The sequence below is a fragment of the Neophocaena asiaeorientalis genome, unplaced genomic scaffold (genome assembly GCF_003031525.2).
Source record: "Neophocaena asiaeorientalis asiaeorientalis breed wild unplaced genomic scaffold, Neophocaena_asiaeorientalis_V1.1 scaffold487, whole genome shotgun sequence".
NCBI lineage: Eukaryota > Metazoa > Chordata > Mammalia > Artiodactyla > Phocoenidae > Neophocaena > Neophocaena asiaeorientalis.
Genome location: NW_020173398.1, coordinates 1,420,717 through 1,441,858, shown reverse-complemented (window position 1 = coordinate 1,441,858; position 21,142 = coordinate 1,420,717). Strand labels below are relative to the sequence as shown.

The 21,142-nt window shown below is 39.9% G+C and overlaps 1 protein-coding gene across 2 annotated transcripts in view; it reads right to left on the bottom strand.

Annotated features, from left to right (window-relative positions):
- Positions 1-21,142, bottom strand: part of DENND5B (DENN domain containing 5B) — a 207,139-nt gene that overhangs the window by 25,152 nt on the left and 160,845 nt on the right. For both annotated transcript variants that reach the window (XM_024747115.1, XM_024747113.1), the window contains 4 exons: positions 20,586-20,717; positions 19,152-19,304; positions 18,202-18,280; positions 11,227-11,308 (listed from right to left, as the gene is read on the bottom strand). In XM_024747115.1, coding sequence (XP_024602883.1) covers positions 11,227-11,308; positions 18,202-18,280; positions 19,152-19,304; positions 20,586-20,717 — 446 coding nt within the window. The remainder of the gene's footprint in view (positions 1-11,226; positions 11,309-18,201; positions 18,281-19,151; positions 19,305-20,585; positions 20,718-21,142) is intronic.

Here is a 21,142-nt window from a genome sequence, read left to right as displayed (position 1 = left end):
GCCCAATACTTCTTACTAGCCTTGAATCCTTCTTTGCTCCCTCTAGGGCCTAGTGTATATAAAATGCTAAAAAAATTCTGTTGCTTTGTAAATCTATATCTAATTTTATCCTTTAAAACAATTTTATGTGCTGTGTTATTCAACTTTAAATCTATTAAAATTTTTTCTGTGTAGTTATACCATTTGAATCTTTTTTTTTTTTTCTTTTTCAGTACGCGGGCCTCTCACTGTTGTGGCCTCTCCCATTGCAGAGCACAGGCTCCGGACGCACAGGCTCAGCGGCCATGGCTCACGGGCCCAGCTGCTCCGCGGCATGTGGGATCCTCCTGGACCAGGGCACGAACCCACGTCCCCTGCATCGGCAGGTGGACTCTCAATCACTGCACCACCAGGGAAGCCCCCATTTGAATCTTTTTAATTGGAATAATTTATTATAGGTAATTACAATGATACTCAGCATAATATTATACAAGTATTACTTCTAAAATAGATCCTGGGGACTTCCCTCGTGGCACAGTGGTTGGGAGTCCACCTGCCGATGCAGGGGACACGGGTTTGATCCCTGGTCTGGGAGGATCCCACATGCCGTGGAGCAGCTGGGCCCGTGTGCCACAACTACTGAGCCTGTACTCTACAGCCCACAAGCCACAACTACTGAGGCCACGTGCCACAACTACTGAGCCCATGCGCCTCAACTATTGAGGCGCACGTACTCTAGGGCCCACATGCTGCAACTACTGAGCCCGCATGCTGCAACTACTGAAGCCCGTGTACTTAGAGCCCATGCTCCGCAATAAGAGAAGCCACTGCAATGAGAAGTCCACGCACTGCAATGAAGAGTACACCCCACTCGGTGCAACTAGAGAAAGCCCGTGCACAGCAATGAAGACCCAGTGCAGCCAAAAATAAAAATTAAAATAAAATAGATCCTGTTAATTCACAGAAAAGCAAACATGGTGTGGTTTAAATAGCTTATTTATTTGATTTGTTTCCAAGCCTGGTACAAAGCTTTCTAATTTTTATGTATTCTGCCTTATCTGATTGTCACAATAACTAGTGAGAGGGAGACCATCATTATTTCACTTCAAAAATGAGTAAACTGAGATTCATCAAGACTAAGTGACCCACCCAAGGTCACAGAAATAGTACATATTCTAGAGATGCCACCCATTTTTTACCAATCATTTCTTCCTGGTACTCACATTCTTGGAGTAGCTCTCCTTCTACAGACCCAGAAGAACCAGAAGCAACAACTTCAGGTACCACCATGACGATGCTCCTTATCCTTCAGCTAGAACTGAATGGATAAGCAGCATCTGCCTGATCTAAGCTGAGCCAATCAGATTTTCTCTCAGAAACTGGAAATTACTACACTGAAAAACCAAGTTCGTTTTTGTTGAATGCTTAAATAAGGGATGTTAAGGCCAGGGCTTGGGAGAGCATGTTCACAGTAAAGCAGAAAAGGAGGGAAAGAGACAGAGGGGAGGAGAAGCAGCAGAAGTGGAGGGAAAAGCAGGGACAATTTGCTTCTTCTGAGATGGAGAGTAACCTTGGACAAAACTGTTTTCCAATCCAGCCACAGTTCTTGTGCTTGGATTCTGGAAAATACCCTCATGTATCTCCCATAAATCCTCCTTTCTGCTGAAGCTAGTTTGAACGGGCTTCTGTTCCCTAAAACTGAATGATTCCTGAGAGTGGCAGCAACTAAATTTGAATCCACATTTCCTGAGTCCAAAACTGGTGCTTATTTCACTGTATCACCAATGAAACACAATAATATTTATTAGAGAGATTAAGGAATTAGCCAATTTTAGTGTGAGCCCACATTCTGTATAGTCATAAAAATTCCTCAAATATTCCTTCTGAGGGTAACAAAACCAATCGTGACTATTTAACTTTAGTGTAGAATAAAGCCAGATGCTCACAGCTCATATGCAGACATTAGTTATAAAAAGATAAAGTGAGTAGCCAATTTACCCTCAAGTAATTTATTCCCATCGTAAACCAGATATTTCTAGGGTTTACTCAGATATCCTGTTCATTTGTTTACATATTCAGAATATCTATACTTGGATTATAGTACTCACAATCTCCTCAATCATGTAATGTTCTACTATGCCCCTCATTATTAATTGCATTTTGTCATTAAGAATAAAAGTTGGGGAACTTCTCTGGTGGCGCAGTGGTTAGGAATCCGCCTGCCAATTCTGGGGACACGGGTTCGAACCCTGGTCTGGGAAGATCCCACATGCCGCGGAGCAACTAAGCCTGTGTGCCACAACTACTGAGCCTGCACTCTAGAGCCCGAGAGCCACAACTACTGAGCCTGTGTGCCTAGAACCTGTGCTCCGCAACAAGAGAAGCCACTGCAATGAGAAGCCCGCACACCGCAATGAAGAGTAGCCCCTGCTCACGGCAACTAGAGAAAGCCCGTGCTAGTTTGAATGGCTAGATGATATATGCACAACTACTCTGGAAAGAAATTGGTAATAATGGTAACGGCATGGTAATACTCCTCTTTTATAAGTAGACAACGACTTGTACAATTATTAATATTTACTGTCCCAAGCCTTTCTCTTTGGAAGAAAAGAATCATTCTATAACTGACAGTATGGTGATACTTGGCATCTATGAAGGTCCTGGGGAGTTGTCAGAGATAACAGGGGATAGCCTGTAGACATGTCTGGACTCATGCCAGCTGCTAAGCAATCTGGTACCAAGACACTTGACAACTATGAGGACTCAAAGTCTCTACACTGCCAGTGGCTTTGCTTCAAGAGAGAAATGTGGGAAACAGGAGGTACTGTCAGGGAATGTGCCCCACAGAATGCGTGAACTCAGATATCTTTGCTACCTAATCTTTAAAAAACAAGTTTTTAAGTGCCCATAGTGAAAGAAACCGAAGTTTAGAAATATTACTTGGGTGTTTCTCTTTAAGGAAAAGCATCTACATCAACTATCGCGCTAGCAACTAGGGATTACAATGAAGTACTTGCCAAGAACTTGGAAACAGAAATAAGCCCGTGCACTGAGAGTTAAAGTAAACATATCAAGAATAAGAACAACAATACATATAAAGTTATCTTAAAGAGGCAGAATGAAGCAGAGAAAAGGGAGAGAGAACCACAGGCAGTGTTTCTGCAGGGCCTTTCTGAGATGACATCAGTCCCCTTAGTATGAGGATCAATGGCATGGAGCTGGGTGATCAGGCATCCATATCTCTGCTCCTGAGGACAGCAAGTAGACTTCTGATTTTGATCTAGCTTCCAGGCAGAGCCTATCTTTATCAATGAAAGAATATCCAGTCCTGGGGCCTCCCTGGTGGCGCAGTGGTTGAGAGTCCGCCTGCTGATGCAGGGGACACAGGTTCATGCCCCGGTCCGGGAAGATCCCACATGCTGTGGAGCGGCTGGGCCCGTGAGCCATGGCTGCTGAGCCTGCGCGTCCGGAGCCTATGCTCCACAATGGGAGAAGCCACAACAGTGAGAGGCCCGCGTACCGCAAAAAAGAATATCAAGTCCTCTGGTTAAGGAAATAATAAATTGGTTTAACTGGCTTCCTGAGACCATGCCCTTACCTGATCATAGATGACTAGACAAGAGTGGACAGATGACCCAAGTTCAGCCTATTATTATTATTTTTTGTATGATCAAGCAATTCCATTTTTGGGTACACACCCAAAAGAACTAAAAGCAGGAACCCAAACACATATTTGTACACTCACATTCATAGCAGCACTATTCAGAACAGCCAAAAGGTGGAAACAACCCAAATGCCCATCGATGAATGAGTGGAATAACAAAATGTGGTATGTACATACACCGGAATACTATTCAGCCTAAAAAAGTAAGGAAGTTCTGATACATGCTGTAACACGGATGAACCACAAAAATACTATGCTAAGTTAAACGAACTAGACACAAAAAGCATGATTCCACTTATATGAGGTACCTAGAATAGTCAAATTCACAGTGACAGGAAATAGAACAGTGGTTACCAGGGGCTTGAGGAGCTATTGTTTAATGGGTACAGAGTTTCAGTTTACAATGACAATAAGTTCTGGAGATGGACAGAGGTAACGGTTGTACTACTGCAAATGTACTTAATGCCACTGACTATACACATAAAAATGGTTAAAATGGTAAATTTTATGAGATATATATTTTACCCCATTTTTTTAAAAAGCCATAGAAAAATGTTAGTGGTAGAATCTAGGTTGTGGGTATATGGATGCATTCACTATAAAATCTTTTGACTTGGCTGTATGTTTAAAATTTTTAATAATAAAATCTTAGGGAAAAACCCTAGGAAGTCAGCTTGTCTTTTCTCGGCAATGCCTTTCTACCATACTAGACACCTTTTGAAAGCAATCAACCAGTTAAGTTTTATTAAAAGTATCTATCATTTGGCTAAAACATCACTTTAGGGTACCCAGGGGTCTTTTTCAGGCAAAGTCTGAAAATTAAAAGCCAAAGTAACCCTTAAGTGAGAAGTCATAGGAAATCAACTTTTTGTTGAGTATCCTGAACAAATATAGACTATTCAAGGTTATACTAAATTATATTTAGGGTGATGTGCACCCATACACTACTGCCAACTTGTTTGTGCCCAGTCACACCTGGCATTTTTTCTGATGACAAGGCAAAGGCTGAGAACTTGAATCTAGTTAGAAAGAGACATGAACTGTGTCAGGAAACCTTAGTTCTAGTTCCATTTCTGCTGTTAGTTGGCTATATATATGGTCTTAGACTTTATCTGCCTGCGCCTGAGTTTCCACATATATAAAAGGAAGAAGCTAAGCAATATGACTTCTCAAGTTTCTTCTATATTCTAAATTTTAAATTGATTAGTAAAAGGTACCTCAGCAATCACCACCTTTCTAAATCTTCAAAACTGTAACCAATGTAATTCAGTAACAGTTTGGCTATAAGGAGATATATATATATGTGTGTATATATATACACATGTATATATGTTAGATAAACACACACACACACACATGAACACCCACACACATTCTCTTACCCACACTCAAAGAGATTAAAATATGGCAAATCCTTCATTTAACAAATATTAATTGAGCACCAATTATGTGCCACTCTGTTAACACTAACTTGCAATTCAACAGTTTCACGTCAGATAGATTCTCTTCTCTCATGAAGTTCATAAGTAGCATTAGAAAAACAAACAAGCAAATAAGTGCTATTATGCAAAGAATTAAAATAAGGGAATTTGAGAGCCTGCATGCGGCAACTAAGGAGACTATGAGCTACAACTAAGGAGCCTGACTGCCACAACTAAGGAGCCCGGCTGCTGCAACTAAGACCCAACGCAACCAAATAAATAAATAAATATTTTTTTAAAAAATAGGGGAATTTGAAAGAGAGTGACTGGATTGCTGCTGTAGACCAGGTGGTCAGGGATGGCTAGTGGGAGGAAGTGACATTTGAACCAAGATGCAAATGACAAGAAGGAGCCTTAGCTGTGGAGATTCTATGGGGGTAGGACTCAGGGAAAAGCTATCAGGTGAAGGGAACGGGTAAAGAAGGCCCCAGGGCAGGAAACAAGTTTGGCATGCTGGAGGAAATAAAGAAGAGAGAGTGGTAGGAAATAATACTGCAGTCAGACAGGCGTCAGATCAAGTAGGGCCCTGCCAGTCAGGGTAAGTGATTTGCACTTTATTCTAGGATCACCATATTAGCAGTGAGGAGGATGAATTACAGTAGGGCAAGCACTGAAATATGCGGACCATGATGTAATCCAGGAGAGAAATTTTAGGGGCTTAGACTAGAGAGGTGACAGCTCACTGATCTAACATTCAAAGGAAGAGGTGAGCAGCAGTTGTACCAAGAATTATACCCCTGGATAATAAGCTATCTACTCCTGGGACTTCCCTGGTGGTCCAGTGGCTAAGACTCTGTGCTCCCAATGCAGGGGGCCCGGGTTCAATCCTTGGTCAGGGAACTAGATCCCACATGCCAGAACTAAGCCTTTGCATGCCACAACTAAAAATCCCATGTGCTGCAACTAAAGATCCCACATGACACAACGAAGATCACTGGTGCCTCAACTAAGACCTGACACAGCCAAAAAATTTTTAAAAAAAACAACAGGGACTTCCCTGGTGGCGCAGTGGTTAAGAATCTGCCTGCCAACGCAGGGGACATGGGTTTGAGCCCTGGTCCAGGAAGATCCTACATGCCGCGGAGCAACTAAGCCCGTGTGCCACAACTACTGAGCCTGCGCTCTAGACCCTGCGAGCCACAACTACTGAGCCCGCATGCCACAACTACTGAAGCCCACATGCCTAGAGCCTGTGCTCCACAACAAGAGAAGCCACCGCAACGAGAAGCTCGCGCATTGCAACGAAGAGGAGCCCCTAAAGACCCAACGCAGCCCAAAAAAAAAAAAATAAATTAAAAAAAAAAAAAAAAAAAAAACAACCACCAGAAAATAGTATTAAAAAAAAATAAGCTATCTACTCCATAGCTATAATAATAACAGCCCTTAGACATTTACTTTGTACCAGGCCTGGTTTAAAAAAGAAAATACGCGGGCTTCCCTGGTGGCGCAGTGGTTGAGAATCTGCCTGCCAATGCAGGGAACACGGGTTCGAGTCCTGGTTTGGGAAGATCCCACATGCCGCGATGCAACTAGGCCCGTGAGCCACAACTACTGAGCCTGCGCGTCTGGAGCCTGTGCTCTGTAACAAGAGAGGCCGCGACAGTAAGAGCCCATGCACCGTGATGAAGAGTGGCCCCTGCTCGCTGCAACTAGTGAAAGCCCTTGCACAGAAACGAAGACCCAACACACCCAAAAGTAAATAAATAAATTTGCTAACAAACAAACCAAAAAAAACGCAAACACACATACATTTTTTGGAAATAATTTGATTTACAAAAATGTTCTATAAGTAGTACACCGTATGCTAACACATATATATGGAATCTAAGAAAAAAAAACAAAAGGTCATAAAGAACCTAGGGGTAAGACAGGAATAAAGACACAGACCTACTGAGAGAACGGACTTGAGGATATGGGGAGGGGGAAGGGTAAGCTGTGACAAAGTGAGAGAGTGGCATGGACACATATACACTACCAAATGTAAAACAGATAGCTAGTGGGAAGCAGCTGCATAGCACAGGGAGATCAGCTCGGTGCTTTGTGACCACCTAGAGGGGTGGGATAGGGAGGGTGGGAGGGAGGGAGACGCAAGAGGGAAGCGATATGAGAACATATGTATATGTGTAACTGATTCACTTTGTTATAAAGCAGAAACTAACACACCACTGTAAAGCAATTATACTCCAATAAAGATGTTAAAAATAATAATAAAAAAATTAAAATAAAAGTAGCACAGAGTTCCTGTATACACAGCTTCCCTTAATGTTAACATCTTACATAACCAAACTAAGACATTCACATTGGTACAACACTATTAATTGAACTACAGACTGATTTCACCAGTTTTTCCACTTATGTTCTTTTTCTGTTCTAGGATCTAATCCAGCAACCCTATTGCACTTGGTTGTCACCTCCTTAGTCTCCTCCAATCCATGATATTTCCTCAGCCTTTTCATGTCTTTATGACTTTGATACTTTTGAAAAGTACTAGTCAACTATTTGTAGAATGACCCCCAATTTGGATTTTTCTCATGTTTTCTCATAGTTATATTGAGTTTATGCATTTATGGTAGGAACACTGCAGAAGTGATGTTCTCTTCTTGGTATATCATATCGGGGGTACATTACTAGTTTTGTCTTATTACTAGTGATGTTAACCTTGATCACTTGCTTAAAGAGATGTCTGCTGGGTTTCTCCACTGTGAACTTACTATTTTTTCCTCTGCAATTAATAAATTCCTGGGGGAGGATACTTTGAGACTATGCAGATATTCTGGTTTCACCTTAGACCCTTCAACCAGTAATTTTTCTACTTCATTCTTCTACGTTTATTAATTGGAATGCTTCTGTAAAAAAGAGCTGTCCCATTGCTTTCATCTATTTATTCAATTAGAATAGGCTCTTGGATATTTATTTTATGGGTTATGCTCTATTACTACTGTTATCAATTTTGTTGCTCAAATTGTTTCAGCTTTGGCCATTTGGAGCTCTTTCAGCCTGGCTCCTATGTCTTTTTTTTTTTTTTTTTTTTTTTTTTTTTTTTGCCGTGCCATGCGGCATACAGGATCTGAGTCCCCGAACCAGGGATTGAACCCATGCCCCCTGCAGTGGAAGCATGGGGGTCTCAACCACTGGACCACCAGGGAAGTCCCCATCTCAGGAATCTTAAACTCCATAATATCATCTTGACTCACTTGCAATACAGCTGCTCTTTGATTTCAGGCATTCAGCTCTTCCATTATGTCTTTTTCTCCTAATTTGGTCAAATCTATCAGGCTTCTGTGCTTCACTGCCCGGCATGAACCCAACTGTTGGTCATTCAAGACTTCCATCTTCTACTATGCCTGCCTTTGTATCTCAGAGCCCAGCAAGGCTCTAGGGTGACAAATTGGCATTGGTATACCACTCCCTGCTTTTCTACTCCGATAGCATGGCTGAGCATTACTGGAAATTTTTTTTTTTTTTTTTTTTTTTTTTTTTTTTCTATTTTTTGGCCATGCCATGTGGCATGCGGGATCTTAGTTTCCAGACCAGGCATCGAACCCACTCCCCCTGCAATGGAAGCTCAGTGTCTTAACCACTAGACCGCCAGGGATGTCTCTCCTATGTCTTTATTACCTGATCCTATACTTTCTGAGCACTTCCTTACTTTCTGGCCTTACCAAAGATGCACTAAGTTCATCCTATATTTTCCCTTCTTTAGTCCTGGAATCAACCACTTCTCTAGAAAGCCATGGTTCCTTTCATTGGCGAATGGTATTTGGAAACCAATATGTGGGCACTAGTTGTGCTCATTGTTACTAGGGTATTACTACTTTGAGGCCCTCTCAGTGGAAAGAGCTTGGAATTATACCAGTTGATTGCCGACGGTAGGAAACTGGGAGAGATGTTGATGTGAAAGGAGTGATGGAACTGTTCTGTATCATGATTGTGTGTTTATGAAAACATATAGAACTACACACCAAAAGAGGATGAATTTTACCGTATATAAATTTAACCAAAACCCAAAACAAAAACCACTAGGATGTGGAGGGAACCTCAAACGGAATACAAGCTAACAACCCTAACACTATTACAAATGAATAATACAACCACACTGAAGGGACTGGAGAAAAAAAGAACTAAACTAAGTTTTGGAAAACAGTATTTTGACTGGATACTGAAAGGCTAATGACAAAGAAAACTGGAGCTGTGCACAGCACTGAGCTTAGCTAGTAATCTTGCTCCTTACAGGGGCTGGGGTAGCAATTCCGAAAATACAGGTTGCACAAATAAGTGAATATGCTGCAGATAACGAGAGCCAGGTGTCTCATAGTTGGAGAAAAAAATTACGAATAAGGGAGAAGGCTAGAATGGTCCTGTGGTACTGAACTGGAATCAGAGATATCATTATGAATTTATGGTCTTAAAAAAATTAACTGTGTAAAAAAAAAAAAAAAAAATTAACTGTGTATATGTGTGTGTAAAAATACATATACACACTTATAAATAAATATAGAAACAGAAATAAATATAGATGTATGTGTATGCGTGAGTTCATAAACATAGATTTATTTCCAGGCCTATTTTGAGTGCTTTACACTTATTAACTCACTGAATATTTACACCAAAATTTTAAGAGAAACACTATTATTTTACAGGTGAGATAACTGGGAATATAAGGAACTACCCTTGGCTACGGAGCCTAGTGAGTGGCAGAGCTAAAATAGCAACCTTTATAGGCTGGTTCCATAGCCTGAGGTCTTAACCAGCACGCTAGACTGCCTCTTATAAAGTGAAGGGAGTTTACTGAAGCCGGACATCCCTCCCCACAAAAAACCAACAACATGAAGCAGATAAAAGTAAATAAGCAGGAAACTGGAAGGAGCGGGGCAGCCTTATGTGACGTCACCATCTCCTAATTAGGTTTCAGAAGTTTGGCCCTGAGGTCACCACTGCAAAACTTTTGACAATCATCCCCTTAAAGTGATGGCTACTGTGAAATCACTGCAGAACAGATGTGGTTTTATGCTTCCATTAAGAGAGCTGGAGTGCATTTCCCCCTCAAAGTTACAACTATTCATCTCATGCTGACCATCAAAAGGAATCATAACCTACACGAGGACAACTACATTTCATCTATCAAGGAATAAGGGCATTTAAGACACAAACATAGGAATTGATTCAGATAACAAAATCCAACATTTACTGAACTCTCAGGATGACCCGAGTACTTCTTGAAACTTTTTAGTGTAATGGACTAACCAGTTTAATTCTTATGAGCTAGATAACTGTTCTTATCTCTATTTGAGAGAAGGAAAAACTGAGGCAAAGAGAAGTTACAAAAAGTGCCTAGGATCACACAGCTAGTGTGAAGCCAGGATGTGTCACCACTGTACTATGATGCCACTCATAAAAGTTATGCTTTTCACTTGTAAGCCTCTGACAAATCAAATAAACATCAATAGTTAATGTTAAAGCACACCACAAAAGAAAAATTTCAAGCGTTATAAATGTTATAACATTCACTTTAGACCCACATATTTTAAAAGCTGACTAAAATGTACCCAAAATGTTTAAAAGAAAAAAGCCTCTGCCTTCCTCATTCAATAAATCTATTTTAGGTATGTTGATGCCTTCTAATGATTTCTAAAGCCAGTAACTGCATGTGATAATTCTCAGATTTGCATTTGCTTCAAAGAAAATCTACCTGTCAGCGATTTTTCTGCTAAGTAACCTGTCATTATTTGCAGATTTTTTGGTTTATATTTGGGGGCAGAAGGAATTCAAGGAGATTAAAAAAAAAAAAGAACCAGAGAAATTGTAAAATAATTTACAATTTAAAATAGGGCGATTTAAAAATTTTTAATTTAAATTTACAATTTAAATTTACAATTTAAAATAGGGCTATTTAAAAACTCTTCTCAGTTGCATTTTGCCTTTGGATTTAATGTCAGGAAAACACATAATAGTATAAAAGTAAATATAAAATAAGATTATAAAAAAGGTTTTCTTCAGAATACATAAGCAAAAAATACCATAGCCACAGTTATTTGAGCAATTTAAATGAAAGCCATAAATATTTCAAAGTTATCACCATATGCTAGCACATATATCAAATACCTCATGTCTTGGATAAGAGAGACCCTGAGTGTTGGCAACATAACTCCTGAGTCAGATTTTCTTCTTTCTGGTCCAAGGGCAACTATGTAGAAAAATATCAGCAAAGTATTAGAAAAATAACAGTAAAGACTTAAAAAAACTACATGGTTCACATTCCATAAATAAATACTTTGAAATTATTTTGATGTGAACAAATTTTAAAGACAACAGAAAAGCTCAAATTTGTTTACCTGAATGTTCCTACTTTATTAATACAGTAAACTAGTTATTTTCTTTCTAGTTAATATGGGGCTGTATTTGAAAATTTTAAATGAATCATAAAAGCCCACTTAGCAAATAAGACAATGTGTGCACATTTTGGCCAGAAGGGCCAGTCACTTTCTAAAGTTATCATTCTAATAGGTCCAAATAATTACAGGAAAGTAATGTCTGTAAATTAACCTACTAAGTACGTGAACTATCTCTGGGCTTGCGAACTACAATCATACAAGTCCCCTTTTGAAAGAGGGTTTAAAAAGAAAAACCTAAGAATTTGGATTCTTTAGTCTGATATAAGTTTCTACTTCGAAGTTCAGAATCCAAACTACAGTATGTTTATCATGCAAAGTGAGTAATCTTAATGGACAGTTAGAAGTATAATGTCTATGAGCCATTCTCCTATGAAGTCTGAAGGGCTAACATTTATAAAAGGAAAGATTATTCTCTTATATAGCAATGGCTAAACAATCAATTATTGGTTAATATGTTGTAGTTGGAGTGCTCAATCTCACTTTAAATGAGATGCTGTGGAGTTTTGTCCCCTTTCTTTATTTCCATTTTCCCACCTGTAAATGAAAAGTAAATTGCAACATCACACTTGGCAAATGCATTGATAAAATCAGAATTTAGAATGTGGGTTTTCGTTGTATATTAAACTTGCATTTTCTCTGTTTTTAGATCCATTCTACTTCGGGGGGCTAGAATACAATATCAGAACACATAAATATACATGAAGCTGGCACTGAAGGAAGATAGGGAACATTTTGGTGGATTAGGATCTGCAAGTTTTTGGCACTTGGTGAAAGAAGCTGGGCTGATACTTGGCAGGTATAAATGAGCACTGATGGGGTTGCCAAGACAAAGAGAATGCAGCCAGACCAGCCCAAAGGCAGTCCTTTTGAGGGCCTTCCCTACCAAGCAGGTAACAAATAGGGCATTTCTCTTGGCAGTTTGGGGAGGGAGTTTTCAATGGGTCACTGAAAACATTGGTTCATCTTGATACCCAAGAGGTAACAGACACCGAAGACACTGTTCCAGAGACTTGCAGGGAATGTGCTGGTTGTCTTCCTGTCTGAGACTATCATCACTTAAGTGTGCTAATTAATGAAAGCACATCCCTCTTTTGGGGGAGAAAGTGAAATACCTCAGAGAATGCCTCTACACTCCAGATGATTAGACAGCATGAAAGATGGCCACACACGTAATAAGAAATGGGTTGAGGGACTTTCCTGGTGGGGCAGTGGTTAAGAATCCGCCTGCCAATGCAGGGGACACGGGTATGATCCCTGGTCCGGAAAGATCTCACATGCTGCAGAGCAATTAAGCCTGTGCTCCACAACTAGTGAGCTTGCGCTCTAGGGCCCGTGAGCCACAATTGCTGAGCCCATGTGCCCACAACAACTGAAGCCCGCACACCTAGAGCCTGTGCTCCACAACAAGAGAAGCCACAGCAATGAGAAGCACACACACAGCAATGAAGAGTAGAGAAAGCCCCACACATAGCAACGATGACCCAACAGACCAAAAACAGATAAATAAATGAATTAATTTTAAAAAAATGAAATGGGTTGAGAAGAGAAAAAGAAAAGATCATGAGGCAGGAGAAAGGAGCTGAGACCATAATCTGACAACTTGGCCAGAAGAAGACATGACAATACAAGGAATCATGCCTCAGGGAGCAGAGAACAGGTGAGAGACTTAATAAAAGAGGAGTCTGACATTTAAAGAAGCAGTAGCAACCACAATGAGAGCATTCACAGGCCTAACCATGTTCTGGGAATCCTGTTTTGGAATCCTGTATTCTAGCCACCCTTCACTGATCAATATTCCTTAAACATGTGATATACTTTTTCATGTCTCCATGCAATTCGTTAAAGTCTCTGGTTCATCCTTTAGTGATTCTGTATCTTTCTCCTTGTTTATAGCCTATGTGTCACTTCAGATTGAGAGCAGTATAGCTTAATGGTTAAGAACATGGCTTTCTCAAGCCCTACAGAGAACTTAATAGCTCGCTGACCTTGGGTTGGTCGTTTAACCCCTCAATGGTCTGTTTCTTCATCTGCAAATTGGGGACAGTCACAATACCTACCATATTCAAATAGATGTAAAGCACTTATAATAGTGCCTGGCATAAAGTAAGTTCTCAAAAAAAAAAAAGGAAAGAAATTTAGCTTTAATTTTGCCTCTGTGTGAAATCTTTCCTGAATATTCTCTTTCCCCTAGGAACACTGTTGGATAAGTCATTCCCTCTCTCTCATGGGACTTGTAAAACTGAACCTCTATCACAAACTTACCACAATTTAACACTTCTGTTACTCCTATTAAATTATACGCCTCTTGAGGCTTGGTCATATCCTATTCTGAGAATATCCAGAGGGCCCCTCAAAATGCACAGCAAATACTCACTGAGGAAGATGAGATTATTTAGGGCCAGATGGCAGAACCTTAAATGACAAGTTAGAAATTTACAGAAATCCTAGGGAGGGGAAAGAAATTTTGAAAAGAAATGATATGCTTCTCAGTGCTTTTTAGTTAGTTAACTAGAGTGATAGTGTGATGGTATAAGGGCTATAAGGGAGATGAGCTAGAAGTTGTTCCAAAGGCCAGCCTGTGGATGAACTAAGACAGTGTCAGCCAATGAGAACGAAGAGGAGAAATATGCAGTGGACTTAAATGACTGGATTAAGGGTAAGCAGGACTCAAGAGTCACAAACAATATTAAGTATGAATATAAACTGTATTAATATATACTATCCCATAGTTAAAACTTTCCTTAAAATTTTTTAACCTTAATTTTGCAAATGAAGAAACTGAGGCTCAAAGAGGTTAAGAAACCTGCCCAATCATATCCATTAATTAAAAGGGGCAGAGTGAAAAAAAAAAAAAAAAAAAAAAAAAAGGGGCAGAGTGTTCTGATGTCATGTCCAGTGGGCTGCTACATTAAGGATAACTTTCTGGCTTATAGTTTTACTGATAAGAGGGTGCTGATGTCATTAAGTGAAATGGATAGAAGAAGGGAGAAAGCCTGACTGGGACAGGAGGTAGAGGTGCTAAGATAATGAGTTTGTTTCAGGATGTGTTGAGTTTGAGGTCCCAGTGGGCTATGGACGTCTAGGAACTAGGGATGGAGATAGAGATTTATGAAAAATCTGCTAATGGGATAGTTGGATGATAACATCGGATTAACTGTCAACAAAAAAATGCTGAAGTCCTAATGCCCAGTACCTCTACCATAAATGCCTGTTGTTTAAGCCACCCAGTTTATGGTCCTGTATAATGGTAGCCCCAGGAAATTAATACAGTATTTTATTAGTAACTTTGGAGGAAAGTTTAGAAGCCTGTGAACAAAAATGCAGATTAGGAATAAAGGAGTAAGGCCATACTTTTTATCTAGAGATCTAAAATCTAAGAAGTTTCCAAGAAGTCTACCCTAGCCAGAAGAGAAATTTATGAACTATTTAAAAATGTGGGGCTTTCCTGGTGGCGCAGTGGTTGAGAGTACGCCTGCCGATGCAGGGGACACGGGTTTGTGCCCCGATCCGTTTTTTTTTTTTTTTTGCCACACTGCATGACTTGCAGGATCTCACTTCTCCAACCAGGGATTGAACCTGGGCCACAGCAGGGAAGGCCCTGAATCCTAACCATTAGGCCACCATTCCCAACCACCGCGCCACCAGGGAAGCCCCTATTAGTATTTCTTAATTCACTATACTCAAATGCAATAGGCTACTTTCTCCTTCAATATAAACACTCACGGATTTAATACTTAGCCATAGGAATTCCTTTGTATTCTGCCTGAATCAATGTTACTGCATAGACAGCAAGTTTGTAGAGCGCAGATTGCATATATTATTTTTATAGAGCCATTTATAGTCTACAGGCAGGTAAGTAAATAAAGAAAACTTTGATGAAGATAAAGACGTTTAAAGAGTGACTCCAAATTCTTGGCTAGATCCAGAATAACTGTTTAAAATGGTATTTCCACTCCCTTCTGCACCCTACCCCACCCCCTATGTCTAAGCTGGTCAACATTCTTAAGGGCAGGAACTTTGGGGTGATATGTCAACAACAGTCCTCTTTCTAGAATCAATTGCATTCTGAGATCTTTTCTCTAAAATAGGACTTTTAACTACTAGGTACAGTGACTTGGTCAAAATTTGACTAGGTCAAAATTAAGACAGTTTTAAAAGACATGGAGGAAACTTAAATGTATATTACTAAGTGAAAGAAGCCAATCTGAAAAGGCCTCATACTATATGACTTCAACTATATGACATTCTGGATAAGGCAAGACTATGGAGACAGTTAAAAAGATCAGTGGTTGACAGGGGTTAGAGGAGAGGGAGGGATAATTAGGAGGAACACACCATTATTAGGACAGTGAAGGTACTCTATATGATACCACAATGGTAGGTCCATGTCATTAACATGTATTTGTCTAAACCCACAGTCTGCACAACACACCAAGAGTGAATCCTAATGTAAATAAACTATGGGCTTAGGGTTACTATATGTCAACGTATGTTCATCAACTGTAAGCAACGTACTACTCTGGTGGAGGATGATGATAATGAGGGAGGCTATGCATGTGTAGGGGCAGAGGCTACAGGGGAAATCTCTGAACCATCTCTTGAATATTGCCATGAATCTAAAACTGCTATAAAAATCAAATCTCTTAAAAAAATTTCAAGACAGTCTACCCTGCTATGGTCCTCTTACTAAGACAGATCTTTTCCATTCTTCTGCAACCCTTAAAATGTCTGATTCCTGTTTACTGCTGCTTCTGAAAGAATAGTAATGATCTATCACCTAATCTCATCCTGGCTCGATGCTAATAAGAGCTGTCTTCAAACCCACTGTGAATCTCTAAGGACTTGGAGGATCTTTCCTTAATATGAAGATGCAGACTGTTTACTGCCATTAATTAGGAAGCTAAGTAGTTGGCAAACAAAAAGTATGTTTTGGGGAAAAAAACAAATACCCAGATTTAAAATCATTAAAGTCAGTAACTGCTAATTTCTAAATAATTAGAACACACTGTTTCTCAACAATGAATGATTTTTCTTTTAAACTGATTTTTTCAAATACATTTCACACTGTCATCTTTTTAAGTCCTAACTTTGTGGGCTGAATTATCAGAAGTGTTAGAGCAATATTTATCAAACCCACCCCTTCAAACAGACAATAAATTTGATTTCAAAAGCTACACAGCTTACATTAATCCTACATAGGATCAGTACAATATTTAGCTTATGTTCGTTCTTAGATCTCCAGCCCTTCACTGACACCTGGCAGTGCAGCACAGGGACTGCATGAGGCTTTGACACATTCCATATTTCTGAGCCTTGACTTCAGAGTTTTACTGGTGTCATTACTGACTGACTGAAAGGCCCTGCAAACAGCTGAGTCTCTGGTCTCTAGCTCAACCACCCACAATTTGACCATTCAAAGCCATGAACTTGCTGGTGTTGCCTGGTAGCTGCTCACTTTAACAGCTGGACATTCTCACATGCCTGTTCAGCACAAGAGTCAAATGCTTCCACCTCCCTGCTTAACTGAGCTTGGCTTTGCAACATTACATCCTACAAATGGTTATTTCTTCCTAGGAATTTATTTATTCTAATTAGGGTAAACTACCTTGGTTATGGCCTTACATCTGAACAGCTAAATCTTCTATGAACGTGGGTAAACATTAGAGATCGTTTCAGGGAATATGCCAATGCACTTTTACTTTGTCAATAGAAAAATGGACAACGGAGATAGATGGACACTAGAGAATGTTTTAAACTCGATCTAAATCTTTATAAATACAGTTATATCCCGGGACATCAGAACCTTGACATTCTGTTTAGAGGGACTCCAGGGCAATGTAGTATCAAATTCATATTCCTAGCTGTTTTATTGGATACATTGAAAAACTAGGTTTCCAACAATAAACACCACATTTAGGGTAGTATTGCCCTCTAGGGGCAGTGAGGGGAATGGAAATAGGGTGGTTCAATCATATTTGCAATGCTTTATTTCTTACGCTGGTGGTGGGCTTATGAGTTTTTAAAAAAATAAAACTTTTTTTTTTCACATTTTTCTATGTCTAAAGTAATCAATAATTTTAGAAAATGTTCCCAAATAGCTGACTCAGTATAAAACATTTTACTTCTACTGGCTTTCCACTGTTACTTCTATTTTTTGTGAAATAGATGGTTATGTTACCATTATTAGCTAATGACTCATGATACTGTAACATGAGATGTCTTGTTATAAACTGAAGAAGAAATCTGATTTCTGACTACTTTTGAAACATATATACATGTTTTCTCCTCTGAAAGATGATTAACGATGTGAATAAACTTTTATTTAAGGAAAAAAACCAGTATACACCGCACCCTAATACTGCTGAGAGTAAGGTATACTACTTGTATGATCTATGATTACAACTCATTAGACGTATTCAAATGTTTTCTGATTGGATCAACACTACAGCCTTGGCATGGCTAATATCATTTTCCCTATCTTGTGGATGAGGAAGCTGAAGATCAGAAAGGTCAAGGGACTCTTCCCAGGTCTCATAGCTAGTACGTGATATTGCTCCTTCTACTTTACCCCAAGATGGGATGAGCGTCAGCTTGAGAGAGGTGGAGACAAAGCCATAGGTGCTGATTTTTCACATGGTTCACTGCTGCCAGTGCTGTAGAAACAATCAAGCCAATGAATTCTCACCTGGTGATTCTGCAAGGTGCTCTTGTTTCTCTTCTCTGTCCTGAAACTGAATTAAATGTGACCACAAAGCTGACTTCCCCTGAAAGTACAAGGCATATAAAGTTTTTCATTTTATAAGAAATGAGTCATCGAAAAATAACTTATCAAAACTATTCACACTGAAATGCCTATTTTTTGAAGCTGGGAGACCCAAGCTCATCCATTCCTAGCTGTGTGAAATTCTGAGCACCCCACTCCATGTGTAGTGAGGGTCGTCCTTTGCCTCACTGACAAGACTGGCAACAGCCTGGGGAAGGGCAGCTAAGCAAAGGGCAGAAGTGCAGGCAAGGAAATTCCCGATTTCAGCTCAGTTGTTACTTAGTTGTATGTAACTAGGGCTGTCTACACTGGCCACACAAGCAAGCACAGAATTAAAGGCTCCAGCAGCACAGAATGTACTTCTGTATGCAAAATATGTTTGGATGTATGCAGTAGCAATGAGGGAAGAAAACTGGGGCAAGAGGAGAAAGAGAAGAGGGGACAGAGAGGAAGATGAACAGAAAAAAAAAAAACAGAAAGGGAAATGAGGGACAAAAGCAAAGAAATCATCTATGTTTCTGCCTTGAATAACCAGATAACTTAAAATGGCAAAGAACTGTTAATTCTGGTGAATAGATTTTTTTCTTGGACAGCGATGAAAGCAGATACTTAATGGAATCTACAGGGGATACAGCCTCCACAGTGAATGTGTTGTTTTATCTTTTCCTGTTTACCAGAAAAGAGCCCCAAACTGCCTGCTAATCATGGGTTATATTTTCTTTTTCTGGAATTAAAATGCCTGTGGCGTATTTCTAGTCATCCTGTGACAAAGGGACATAACCTTGAATTTTTATAGTATCTTTTTCTTTTTGTTACTTTTCTTAACAGAGCTCCTAACTCGCCCTGTCACCAGGGCCTCCTGAGACTGTTACCTGCTTGACCTGCAAGCCATGGCTCCATATCCTTTCCAGCAGGTCACAGAGGCTGGCGATCAGGGTGTTCTCCTCCAAGCCGGTTATGTTTGCTTCCCCATGGCCCAGTTCCACTGCTTCGTGTCCCATCTTTTCCACCAACATGCGTTTCGTCTGAAAACATCACATGTGGTCGCAAGTGTTAACCCCAGCAGTGAGCCCAAAAGCCATCAAGTCAATTCCTGGATCAGGAGATCTGGGTTCCCCTTCATTATACTTCTAACTGCAGATTTTGAATCACCTTGGGAAAAGTGTCTTAATCTCTGTGGTCAACTAACAAGTAATATTATGTATACTTTTACTATTTTGTCAGAGAAATAGTCACTAAAGAGAGACTCTGATGCTATTTTAAAGTATCCTCATGTAAATGTTTATGTACAACAATTTTCAGATTACTTACTTGAATAACATTGGGGGATTACACCAGGCCTAGAAAATATACTATAGAATCTGAAACCCCAACCTGCCACAACTCACACTTCATCTTAGCATACTAAAGATATTCACACTTAGTTCTGATTGCATTTAGGCAAAAACCACAATACAAACAGGCAGCTCTAAATTTTTTCAGAGCTGTCTAATTTGTGAGTGAAGCAGACCTCTTTTTTTCCTTCCTCTTTTTCTCTTTCATCTCTTCTCTGCTATAAGTATGTACCAGAAAATGGAAAGGAAATGGAAGTCAGTTTCAACTAAGTTAAGTTACAGCAGACTTAGCTGCCCTCATAAAATGTAAAGTGAGAGAGAATCTAGTTCCTCTAGGCAAGGACCTTGTCTGTGTGATTCAGCATTGTAAGCTGATGCTAAAATACTGCATTTACTGAATACAGAGAAGGTACTCAAGAAATGACTGTCAAATAAATGAATGAAGTTATTGGCTAAAATGATGTTCTAAGTTTTGTCAATTTGTATTGCTACCTCTGATAAACACAGATGTCTGAGAGGAGGCTCATGTGTAATATACACAAACCTACAACACAGCTAAGGTCTTCTTCTTTATGGATATACGCACACACATATGAGCACAGATAAGGTTCTACACAGGTGCACACAGAGACACGTATAAACACATACAAAAAAATGTGTTGCCTTTCACATAAGATGACGACATCCCTGACACAACTTCTAACTGGCTTAATATCTGTCATGTGGGAGAGGAAGACAGCAATGGCTGAAAGGTGAGAAAAACCATGCAGGGCTCCCATGTCACTGATTCTGTGGGTAATAGAACCCATGGAGGTTCATGCCCTCAGTAAAGAGCACATGAGGTTTATGCCCCAGTAAAAGTGTCCTTCTAGGGAAGCTACAGGCTCAAGTGGGGGTTGGCTCAGCTCATCTTAGCTTCATACATGGATTGAACATGAATGTACACTGTCCTGCACAGGGAGTAATACATACCTTCATTCTACATTCTTTTAATAAGCCTTCTACAAATTTCCAGTTGGTTTGTGCAATCACTGCAGGAGAGAGGTCTGACAATTTGGGTTGCCTCAGGTTTTTTCCTAAACTTCGTGCCTCTTGCATGTATTTCTAAAAATTAAAGAGTATTTTTAATGCATAAACATCAGATATTCTTCTGACCTACTTAACCTTACAAACAAGTGCAGGAACAACAAGATGCAAAAAAAGGCCATAAGTGTATACATGCAACAGCAGTTCAAGGTTTAGCACACTGAAAGGCAGAAGGTATTCCTACCCCCTCTACTGTTAGCCCCGTGAAAAGGAGAGTGACAGAAGCCACAGCAAGTAAAAACTCATTCAAAATGAGATGGAGTTTCATCTAGTTCAGTCTTTTTATTGGGAATACCCAGGGGTGTGATTAGTCAGGATCATGGCTGGGATGGAAAAATTTGCATGTCTGAATAACAAATCCAAGGCTCTCCAGGAACCCAGTGATTCTCAGATCACTGGTTTCCTCCACCCATCTCCCCACAAAACAAGAGCCTTGACATGCT